This window comes from Silurus meridionalis, chromosome 21 (genome assembly GCF_014805685.1).
Source record: "Silurus meridionalis isolate SWU-2019-XX chromosome 21, ASM1480568v1, whole genome shotgun sequence".
Taxonomy (NCBI): Eukaryota; Metazoa; Chordata; class Actinopteri; order Siluriformes; family Siluridae; genus Silurus; species Silurus meridionalis.
The window spans coordinates 5228561-5241242 of record NC_060904.1 but is presented as its reverse complement, the minus strand read 5'-3'; the positions used below and the strand labels follow the sequence as shown (position 1 = coordinate 5241242).

The window sequence follows — 12682 nt, the reverse complement described above, 5'->3', positions numbered from 1 at the left end:
TTAATTGTCTTTTATTTAAAAAAAGGGAGAATATTTATTAAACATTTATGGAAGAACATTTGCTCCATCAAGCTTAAAATTGATTTTTTTTTTTGGTCAAAATCATTTAAAAGAAATATAAAAAGTGGAGGCTGGTGAGAGAATGACTATTACTACTATAAGTAATAGCAGGAAGTAATGGTATTGTTTACATAGACATATAGATGTGTAATATATTGTACACCTACACGTCCATCAAATGATTTAACTAGCCAATCAGGTGGCAGCAGTGCTATGTATAAAATTATGCAGATTTGAACCAGCAGCTTTCCTTAAAATGGGGGAAATACTTAATCTTAGTAATTTTGCCCGTGGTATGATTGTTAGTGCAAGAAAGTCTTAAATGTTTATTTAAAATCATGCGCAAAAAACCCTCAAAAACATGGTTGGCAGATTTGTGAATGGAAATGCCGTGTTGAGAATGAAAATTGATCAGAAAATTGCCAGACTGGTTCGAGCTGACAGGAAAGCAACAGTAGGTTAGATAACTACTGTGTACAATTGTAGTGAGCAGAAAAGCAGCGTAAAATGCACATCGAACCTTAAAGCTGATGTGCTTTAAGGCCAAAAAAAGGGAAAATGTCTATCTATCTATCTATCTATCTATCTATCTATCTATCTATCTATCTATCTATCTATCTATCTATCTATCTATCTATCTATCTATCTATCTATCTATCTATCTATCTATCTATCTATCTATCTATCTATCTATCTATCTATCTATCTATCTAGGCTTACTGTTGTGTGATGAATGCATTATAAACCTCTTATCCACTGCATTACTGAACCATCCGAGTGGCTTTAATGTTGCACTTGTTGAGTTTTATTTGTGTTTGTGTGTAGGTAGATTGCTCATTCTCAGTGAGGTCACTTTATTGTGTGTGTGTGTGTGTGTGTGTGTGTGTGTGTGTGTGTGTGTGTGTGTGTGTGTCCATTTCATTGCATTTACCTCGCGTTAGTTTTGTCCCACAGCTGTGTGAGAGCCCAAGCATGAGAACCCACTGAGCTCATACACTCACACCTGTTACTGGTGGGGCTGGGAGGGAAGGGCGGGGGTTGTGGGGGATTGAGGGAGCGACAGAAGACAAGACATTGTGGGAAAGAGAGAAGAGGAAGCAGGAAAAATGGGCAGAGGGTAAGAGTGGTAAAAAAAGACAGAAACAAAGGGAGAATTTAGGAGACATCCAGAGAAACATTACACCTACTAGATTACTTGTTACTTTGTAGATTACAGTCTAAAAAAAGTCAAACAAATCTGCCAAAAATAAATAAATAAAACTGATACTGAATCTTTATTTAGAACTCAAATGGTCATACATTGCCTATAAGTGGAATGCATTACATTTCTGAAAAAAAAAAAATTAATGATGGATGGATGGATGGATGGATGGATGGATGGATGGATGGATGGATGGATAAAAATGTGTTTTATAATGGTGTCTGTAAGAAAGAAAGCCTGGAAGGGGTCCAGGCAAAAATCTTCAGAGAAAATCTGAAAATAAGGAAGACTACTGGAATGAAAAAAGGAAGGAAATTGAAATTAGAAAGGAGGTCTGGACAGATAAATAAAAGGAAAAGGAGGGAAGGAAGGAAGGAAGGAAGGAAGGAAGGAAGGAAGGAGGAAGGAAGGAAGGAAGGAAGGAAGGAAGGAAGTCTTGAACAAGGTCTGGAAGGAAGGAAGACAAAGTCTGGAAGTAAGTCAGTAAGGAAGTAAGTCAGGAAAGAAGGATGGAAGGAATAAAGGGTGTGTAAAAGAAATGCAGACTGTCTCAGGAGCTGAACATCAATTAATATTTGGAATCATTTAGCATTCAGCACGGTTCATTAGTAAGATACAGTGAGTGTGATGTATTTGGGATTAGACATTGCAGTTGTGCTGCTGATGTGAAGTTTTCATCTGAAACGGTTTAGAGATGCTGGATTAAAAGAGCATTCCAGACTGACAGACACATAGCAAAAAAGAGAGCAAAGACCAAGAATGGAGGGAGAAGGAAAAGTGTGCAGAGTGTTTATAATCGTTCAGTGTCAGTTTCACATGATGGATCTAGCAGCCAGGACTTACACACCATCATTCAATAGTTGCTTTATCCTGGTCAGAGTCACAGAAGATCTAGAGTTAAGGAACACATTTGAGCCAACAGTGTATCTCAAACAATACACACCATACACACACTTATAATAATTTACACTATGATATGATATTGCTGTCATATTCTAGATGGGTTTCTAGGTGTCGCTACAGTATTCTGAATGATTGCTAAAGTGCTGCTATGGTATTCAAACTGGTTTTTAGGGTGTGGCTACAGCATTCATAGTGGTTGCTAGAATGTCGCTAAAGAATCCAAGGTTGTTTCTAGGGTGTTGCTACAGCATTCAGGATGGTTGATAATGAAATGGTATTCAAAGTGGTTTCTATGGTGTTGCTAAGGTGGAGTTTTTTGGATGTTGTTATGGTATTCAAAGTGGTTGTTAGAGTGTTGCTATAATATTTCTTCCCCTTCGTGAATTTCCCCCTGGGATGTATAATTTGAACTTCCTATTTTCAAGATGGTTGCTAGGGTGTTGCTAGGGTATTGATGGTGGTGCACTGATCAGTCTATCTGTAATTAGACAGTTATTTATTCTTAAGTTTTTGAATAAATGTCCTACAGGCCTAGTTTTGAATTAAATTACAGTGTGGACGTTTGCATATTTTTCATAACAGCATTTCTATTCCCTGGTGTGTATTCACGCTTCAATAAACCCAGCACTCTGTTTATGCAGACAGAGGCAGAGCTCAGTAATGAAACACAGATTAATTACATCAAGTACATCTTTAATTAAATGCTTATTGGGTGCAGAGGTCTCATTACTTTAGCACTGCATCATCCATTTGAACTCGTACACCAAGCATCAATTATAGCATTACGTTGGAGACTGAAGACTTCTAGCAAAAATAAAATGTGACGCGTTCGCAAAAAGGAAGTGCTGAATAAAAATAATGCATAAAAAATAAGCTGAACATTGCTAGCATGCTGCTAAGCTGATGTAATCGTTTTCCAGGTGGTTGCTAATGGTGCAAGTCGGGTACTATGTTATTTCAAGTGATTTCTAAGGTCTTGCTAGAGTACTGTTATGCTAGCCTGATGGTTGTTAAGGTATGCTAGGCGGCTAGGCGGCTCATTTCTGGTGAGTGTTCACTTTTCTCTTTTCACCAAACTTCACCATCGCAGTTCTTATTTTTTAGAACTATAAAAGCTGTATTGCTACTAGGGATGTAGCTGTGTTGCTACAGAATTCACGGTTCGGTACGTACCTCGGTTTTTAAGGTCACGGTTCGGTACAATTTCGCTACGGTTATGGGGAAGAAATGCAAAACAAAATTGCTTGTTGTTTTTTAACAATAACATTTGTGAACATCAACAGTTTACATTTTTGAAAGAATTTGAAATAAAATGCCTGCTTGGTTAAATAATATACAAAATTATATTTTATAATATTTTATAAAATATTTTATATTATCTAATATATAAAAGTGAAATAGAATAAATCAAATTAATGCAAAACACTTTGTTACATTGATTAACTCGAGTAATCGATTGAATTGCCACAAATAAAATGTATTAAATAAAACTTAATAAATGAAAAAAAAAAAAATAAATTCATATTTAACATTTGTTAGACCCCATATGGGTAATACAGATGTTTGTGAGTGTGTGTTTTACATTTAATATTACATTTTCTAAATCAAATTACATTTAATTCATTATTATTAGTGTAGCACTTTTAACAATGAACATTGTCTCAAAACAGCTTTACACAGATAATGTGGTGATAAAAATGAATACAATTCTTTAGCACTGTTTGGTGGCTTGCTGTGTGCTTGACTAGTTACCTTGTTTAATCCACTCGTAAATAAAAAGGAACGACTGATTCCACAAAATGTACTTAAGTAAAAAGTACGATATTGGACTTTGAAATGTTGTGACAAAGTAAAAGTCTCTCCAAATGAAAATACTGTAGTACAGATGCATAAAAAAGCTACTGAAGTACAATAACTGATTACATTTACTTTGTTACTGTCCATCACTGTTGCTATGGAATTCCATGTGTTTTTTTAATGATGATATGAAATTACAAATGGCTGCTAGGTTGTTACTATGGTATTGCGGTTGTTAGGGATGTCGCTACAGTATTGCACATGGTTGTTATCGTGTAGCTATGATATTAAAGGTGGTTGCTAGGGTGTTGCTATTATACTCGAGGTTCTTGTTAGGATGTTGCTGCAGTATTCAGTGTTTGCTAAGATGTTACTACAGATTTTATATGGTTGCTAAAGAGCTTGCTATGGTCTTCCACATGGTTACTAGAGATTTTCCTATGGAATTTCACAAAGTTTCTAGAAAGTTGCAACAGCGTTCCATGTTGTTGCTACGGACACTGCTACGGTATTCCACAAGGTTGCAAGGAAGTTCCAGTTATGGTATTCCATGTGTTTGGTAAAAATGTTGGAGACACATCTACATTCACTGCTGTTTATTGAGTATTTTTTTAAGCATATTCGGTACAATAAAACATACACATATGTAGGTTAAAAAACAGTAAAAACCTTATTTACAGTTACTCAAAATAAACCTTAATAAAAAGTTATATACGTGTTTCATTAAAGGTGCAGGAAACGGTTTTCCGCATTGAGGAACCTTAAAATGCAAACTTTTTTTTTTTTTTTTAATTGATGTTTTATTTCATTCAGTAACTTTAAAATCAAGAATCAGAGGATGGCACACCATCAATTCATAATCATTGAAGTATCCATATAGAGGAGAAAAAAAAAACAAGCTCCAAGCCGATGGTTTCAAACCTTGCCATGTTTCTTTAACGTTCTCCACCTGTCCTTCAGCATGACGCTGGTCCGATTTCCGAAATCAAACTCCTCCAGGATTTTGCACCACTTCCCCTCGCCGTGCTTCCTCACGCCTGCCTTCAGGCACTTGTCCTCCTCGTTAAGCCACTTCTGAATAGCAGAATTGTTGTGTATAAAATTTTTTTTATCATGATACATAAATAACTTTTCCTCCATTAGAACAGATATATATTTATAGTTTATATCATGGTTTGGCTGAATACTTGATTCTGATTGGCTGAAAGAAGTGCACTGAAACTGGAGAACAAACAGGCAGTGCCACTTTGCTTCATCACCAATCTAAATGAACATCCGCATCCACAGACATCCAATACAATTGTGTGCCTCCAGCTTTGTGGTAACAGTTTGGGGAAAAACCACATATAGCAGGATCGGTCAGGTGTCCCAATACTTTTGTCTATACAGGGAGTGCAGAATTATTAGGCAAATGAGTATTTTGACCACATCATCCTCGTTATGCATGTTGTCTTACTCCAAGCTGTATAGGCTGGAAAGCCTACTACCAATTAAGCATATTAGGTGATGTGCATCTCTGTAATGAGAAGGGGTGTGGTCTAATGACATCAACACCCTATATCAGGTGTGCATAATTATTAGGCAACTTCCTTTCCTTTGGCAAAATGGGTCAAAAGAAGGACTTGACAGGCTCAGAAAAGTCAAAAATAGTGAGATATATTGCAGAGGGATGCAGCAGTCTTAAAATAGCCAAGCTTCTGAGCGTGATCATCGAACAATCAAGCGTTTCATTCAAAATAGTCGACAGGGTCGCAAGAAGCGTGTGGAAAACCAAGGCGCAAAATAACTGCCCGTGAACTGAGAAAAGTCAAGCGTGCAGCTGCCAAGATGCCACTTGCCACCAGTTTGGCCATATTTCAGAGCTGCAACATCACTGGGTGCCCAAAAGCACAAGGTGTGCAATACTCAGAGACATGGCCAAGGTAAGAAAGGCAGAAAGTCGACCACCACTGAACAAGACACACAAGCTGAAACGTCAAGACTGGGCCAAGAAATATCTCAAGACTGATTTTTCTAAGGTTTTATGGACTGATGAAATGAGTGAGTCTTGATGGGCCAGATGGATGGGCCCGTGGCTGGATTGGTAAAGGGCAGAGAGCTCCAGTCCGACTCAGGCGCCAGCAAGGTGGAGGTGGAGTACTGGTTTGGGCTGGTATCATCAAAGATGAGCTTGTGGGGCCTTTTCGGGTTGAGGATGGAGTCAAGCTGAACTCCCAGTCCTACTGCCAGTTTCTGGAAGACACCTTCTTCAAGCAGTGGTACAGGAAGAAGTCTGCATCCTTCAAGAAAAACATGATTTTCATGCAGGACAATGCTCCATCACACACGTCCAAGTACTCCACAGCGTGGCTGGCAAGAAAGGGTATAAAAGAAGAAAATCTAATGATATGGCCTCCTTGTTCACCTGATCTGAACCCCATTGAGAACCTGTGGTCCATCATCAAATGTGCGATTTACAAGGAGGAAAACAGTACACCTCTCTGAACAGTGTCTGGGAGGCTGTGGTTGCTGCTGCACGCAATGTTGATGGTGAACAGATCAAAACACTGACAGAATCCATGGATGGCAGGCTTTTGAGTGTCCTTGCAAAGAAAGGTGGCTATATTGGTCACTGATTTGTTTTGTTTGGTTTTGAATGTCAGAAATGTATATTTGTGAATGTTGAGATGTTATATTGGTTTCACTGGTAAAATAAATAATTGAAATGGGTATGAATTTGTTTTTGTTGTTGCCTAATAATTATGCACAGTAATAGTCACCTGCACACACAGATATCCCCCTAAAATAGCTAAAACTAAAAACTACTTCCAAAAATATTCAGCTTTGATATTAATGAGTTTTTTGTGTTCATTGAGAACATGGTTGTTGTTCAAATTAAATCCTCAAATAAAATTAATCCTCAAAAATACAACTTGCCTAATAATTCTGCACTCCCTGTATAGTGTATTTCTAGTTCTAACCACCGGAATATAAAATTAACAGCAAAAATTAACTGTTATATTCAGCTATTTAGTCAGTTTTGCTCTGCAAACCACAATAACGGCTCTTGACGTGACAATTCTGAATGGATAATTTTAATACCTCCATGAGGTTATTCACCCTCCACGTCATGCATTAAAATTGAGTAATTCACTTAGCTGTGAATTCTCCCTTAAACATAAACACTTACCCTCCGGGATCTGTATTTGGTGGTGCTGCTTTGCTGTGGTGGTGGCACGTTAGAACTCCTTCTGGATACTTCTGTACAGAGTGCAAAATAAAATTCTTATCAAGATCATTCAGGACTTTTTTTCTCAGCTGTTTTTCTTTTTTTTTTTTAACCAAGTTTTAGAGGTTTCATATATACACTTGACACACCACATGCACAGGATGCATTGTATCTGATTACATATGGACTAAGTCATTTTTCTTTATTAAAACATACTTAATTTGGCTGTTCGGTGCGAAAAACTCTGCTGTTTCTTTGTGCTTTCTGGTTTCCAGTGCTGACCAATTTTAGTGGAGAAAAGCTTCTTTTTTGGTCTATGAGAAACAGAACATAGTAACAGCATTACTCAACACGGGAGGTTGCGCACACTTTTCATCATGCTTTATATTCTTGCATGATTATAATGAACACGCACCTCAGGTTTAGCTCTGACGAAACAGCGTTCGCCTCAGGCCTAAAGCAGAAAAGAACGCTTTTAACCCATTGTTCTCAATTCAAGTCTAAATAAAAATATCTTGAAATATTGCCATATTGTTTATGCATCGTACTTTAAAGGAGTGCCTGTTTCTGGCTCCTCAGTGTCTTGACCCGCCTCCTCGGTCTTCTCCGTTCTTTCCTGATGAACCTGAACCACTTTAGATGCGGCCTGTAGGATTGAACATCTTGTCACACTTGTATACAACCATTTTACAACCTGAGACAATAAAACCTTCTGAATTATGAACCCTCTACAGGTGAGATAAAGAGGATTGACCCATCACAAGTAATACCTTAAACAAAAAGTCAGATGGATGTTTCTTAAGAAACTTATCCAAGAACGAGTTCACGTTCTTCAGTAGGTGATTAAAGGAGAACCTCGTGAGAAGCTGATCATATGCATCCTTCTTAGACACGACGGTGGACAGTTTTCTCTGCAGTTTCTGTAAATAGGAATAAAAATACTAAGGAAAAAGGTAAATCAATAGAAGGAAGAAAAAACAGACAAAGGGATATAAAAATATGAAAAACTAGGCAAATAAAAGATACAGAAAAAAAATTACTGAAAAAGAGACAGAGCAAGAGGTAAGAAAAATGATAAAAGGGGAGACAGAAGAAAAAATCCAAAAATAAATTTGAAAAAGCAACACAAAAGAAAGAAAGAAGGAAAGAAAGAAAGAAAGAAAGAAAGAAAGAAAGAAAGAAAGAAAGAAAGAAAGAAAGAAAGAAAGAAAGAAAGAAAGAAAGAAAGAGCAGGAAATTATATAAAACAATAGTGTAAAAAAGAAGAAATGACAGAAAAAGAAGAAGAAATGACAGAAAAAAAACAGATTAAATACAAAATGATCTTATATGAATGACCTCAGGACATTACTGCAATACAAACATCCTGGTACAACACACACATTGTGTGAAGGAATAATGCAGTGCATGATGTGTAGTTTGAGACAGAGCTACTGTCCACCTTCTTTTTCAGTTATTCTTTTACAACACAGAGGTGTAATTAAGAGGAAGTTACCTCAGGTAAACTAGTCTCTTTCTCAAGCCACTGCAGTGTGTGTGCTGCGAGCTGAGGGTTGCCTTTCTCCAAACACACGCCAACACACTGGACAAAAAAACAAACAAACAAAAAAAAACCATACACTTTAATACAGCGTAACATATTTGTTTAAAAGAATGAAAACCAAATACAGAAAGACATTTTATCAGTGCTTTACTGGAGATGTGTGTGTGTGTCCTACATATGCGTGTGTACTGTTTTTTTGAATGAATGGAAATAATGGATACACTCCGTAGTGCTGAATTCTGACCTGAATAAATAACAGGTTCTCCACGTTGTTGTATAAGACAGCATCGTCTACGGTGTCCTTCAGACATTCCCACACCGAGATCGCAGACATCAGAGGAGTCACCTTCTTGTTCAGGTCATAATGCGCATCTGCGCACAAACACAAAACAATTCATGAATAATTAACGCCTCCATAATGAAACTTCCTAATTAGGCAGCTCTGATTTCCCTTTCTTTGACTATTAATTAGAAAAAAAAAAAGGGGAAGATCTTGAGTGACCTGCTATAAAGCTCTCAACCTCAACCCTACTAAACACCTTTGGGATGAACTGGAATGCTGACTGCACCCCAGGCCTTCTCACCTCACCTACAGTACATGACTTTGTAAGCTGAATGAGCACAAATAGCCAAAATCACACTCCAAAATCTAGTAGAAAATCTTCCCAGAAGAGTGGAGGTTATTAGCACAACAAATGGGGACTAAATGGGATTTTCAATAAGCATATACAAATCGTATGGTAAGGAGTCTGCAGACTTTTGTCTATGAAGTGTAAACCATTTGTCCTGCTATGCTCCATCGCATTCTAATTAGCATGATTTTACAGAAAATTCTACTCTGCACTAGAGGTTTTAAGTCGAGGATTTAAAAAAATAAAAAATAAAAAAAGTCACCTAAGTTTTTGCTGTCCATTATTCTGGAAAGCAGGCAGCAGATGGTTCGCTGGATTTGCTGATTGTCCTGAATTTGATAGTCGTCATCAATCAACACTGGAGAAATACAGACAACCTTTAACTTCTACAAAACAAGCAGTTTACAGTAAAGTACATTACAGAATAGAACAATAGTTTTCAGGTCCATTATATTTTGTAAATACAGAATCATCTTCTTCTTTCGGCTGCTCCCATTAGGGGTCGCCACAGCAGATCATCCGTCTCCATACCCCCCTGTCCTCTACATCTGCCTCTTTTAACCCAACTACCTGCATGTCTTCCTTCACCACATCCATAAACCTCCACCTTGGTCTTCCTCTTTTCCTCCTTCCTGGTGTCTCCATCCTCAGCATTCTCCTACCGATATAGCCCATGTCCCTCCTCTGCACATGTCCAAACCATATCAATTTCGCGTCCCTCAGCTTGTCTCCAAAATGTCGTACATGTACTGTCCCTCTAATAAACTCGTTTCTAATCCTGTCTATCCTCGTTACTCCCAACGAAAACCTCAACATCTTCAGCTCTGCTACCTCCAGCTCCACCTCCTGTCTTTTACTCAATGCCACTGTCTCTAAACCATACAACAGTCCTATTAACTTTCCCTTTCACGCTTGCAGATACCCTTCTATCACAAATCACTCCTGCTATCACTCTTCTCCACCCACTCCACCCTGCCTGCACTCTTTTCTTCACTTCTCTAACACACTCTCTATTACTTTGCACTGTTGACCCCAGGTACCTAAACTCCTTCACCACCTTTTCTACCTGCAACCGCACCACTCCACTGCCCTCCCTCTCATTCACACACATGTACTCTGTCTTACTCCTACTAAGTTTCATTCCCCTTCTCTCCTCTGTACCTCCATCTCTCCAGGCTCTTCTCAACCTGCTCCCTACTCTCACCACAAATCACAATATCATCCACAGACATCATAGTCCATAGAGACTCCTGTCTGACCTCGTCCATCAACATGTCCATCACCACAGCAAATAGGAAAGGGCTCAGAGCCGATCCTTGATACAGTCCAAACTTCACTTGACTGGGAGTTAATATGCATAAAAAAAAAAAAATAAATAAAAAATTATCTTTCTCTGGTTTAGTTTGTTTAACTAGTGTTTTTCCACTTTTGCTTTGTTCTTTCTGTCTTTTAACTTTGTCTTGTGTTTTCTTAGTACTCTGTCTAATCAAATGTTAACTACATTTTCCCACCTTCCTTGTTTTATTTTGCTTATGTGGGCTCACACTCTTTGTGTGTGTGTGTGTGTGGTGTGTGTGTGTGTGTGTGTGTGTATGTATATATATATATATATATATATATATATATATATATATATATATATATATATATATATATATATCTTCCTATAACTTTTGACTGTAAATGTATTTATTCCTTTATGAATTTATTTATTTATTTATTAATAGGGTGAAAGTAGACAAACAACAAAAACCTGACTCAGGGGATGCAATGACTCTTAACACTGAGTTATAACAGAGACAAGGGCCAATTAGTTAATTAACAGGTAACAAGTGCTGACTGTGATGGTCGTATGAAAGTGGAAGCAAATGAAGAAGTGATAGAGACGTATAGACTGGCACTGAAGGATTAAAGCACCGCTGCATCGCTCCCTTTAAATACATATGGGTTTAATTCAGAGGGGGTTTCCGGTGGATTTTACTGACACTGAAGCAATATGTTGCTATTATTACACTTTATATGTTAATATATAATTATAAAATATTTATTCAACATAATATATTAAAATATTTATACAACATGTTGCTATTATTACACACGTGGCTGAAATATCTTGACTATAAATTGCTACTTAAATATGAATTTATTGTTAGTTAATAACGTCGTATGACTTAATTATGTCTGAAGGTGGATTTTATATTTATTTTTTAAGTGACTAATACATTATTCATGAGTTTTATGTTCTATGGTTAAATTGGAGGACGCGTATTGAATTGTTAATTTTTCCCGCGCACGCAGCCGTAAGCCCCGCCCCCTGCGATGCTATTGGTCAGGAGTTCGTACAAATCCACAAATGATATGGAAGAGGAACCTGGAAAATATGAGAGCAAAAGTTGCGTCTTGTAAAGCAGTGGACCGTCAGATGCCACGAGTTTTACCTTCAAACATTTTTAAAGTCTTGCTGAACTTCTCGGCGTTTTGCTCTCTGTAGGAGCAACACAACGACAGGAAGCTGAAGTCAATCATCCACGACTTAGCAACACTTTCCACCTCGGCGCTGTTCACTTGGGCGCCTGTTGTGCTCGATATGACCGCCTGGGTTTCCTGTGGAGCTCCGACATCCATCCCGAGAGCCGTGTACAAGATTTTACAGCAACTGTACACGTCTCTGTGTATGTGAGAAAATTGAGGAAAAACTCAGATGAAAACAAATCCGTTTTTGTTTGTTTTTCTTCTTCTGCAGCTTTTGTTTCTTCTTCGTATTTTTTCCGTTGTCTTCACAGATATATGTACTGCCACCACGCGGTCACACTAAGTAATGACGGCGCAATAAGATATACCTTTATCTTACCTTTATCTTTATATTAAATTTTTATTATAATTACTATAACTTTTTAAACACAACCTTTACAAGTGTACATTATATCATTTGGTTTATGTTGGAAACAATCGAAACCCGTATCTGTTACATCGTTATCGGATTAAAGTAAACGTATTTAACAATTTATCCTACAATTCCTATTTCCTAAGTATCCAAGTATCTTTTTTTAACAAAAAAATATACAATAGAATAAATTAATTTGTAAATACGCATGCACAATTATCTTTTTTATAAACACAATAGTCACCATTTTTATTTCATAAACTTTATTTCAATTTCTTATTGTGTCGAGATGAATATTGTTTGTTCAAATGACCAACAGGGGGCAGTAATCACCGCCGGTATATCAAGGTTGCGTTCAAAACCCTTCCTTTCAGCTCTGTGTAAAGTGACCAAGAAAATTAGTCATAGCAGATGACCAAATAATAAACACTTTTAATCTATACAGCACATATAT

General features: G+C 37.3%; 1 protein-coding gene across 1 annotated transcript; it reads right to left on the bottom strand.

The window, feature by feature from the left end:
- Positions 1 to 4542: 4542 nt before the first annotated feature.
- Positions 4543 to 12394, bottom strand: terf1 (telomeric repeat binding factor (NIMA-interacting) 1). The gene is made up of 10 exons (XM_046833656.1): positions 11783 to 12394; positions 9607 to 9702; positions 8957 to 9084; positions 8665 to 8751; positions 7940 to 8089; positions 7718 to 7815; positions 7585 to 7623; positions 7386 to 7483; positions 7131 to 7201; positions 4543 to 5035 (listed from the first exon to the last, which is right to left on the bottom strand). The coding sequence occupies exons 1-10, from the start codon at positions 11967 to 11969 to the stop codon at positions 4877 to 4879; spliced, it is 1113 nt and encodes a 370-aa protein (XP_046689612.1). The 5' UTR covers positions 11970 to 12394; the 3' UTR covers positions 4543 to 4876.
- Between the last annotated feature and the right edge of the window lie 288 nt (positions 12395 to 12682).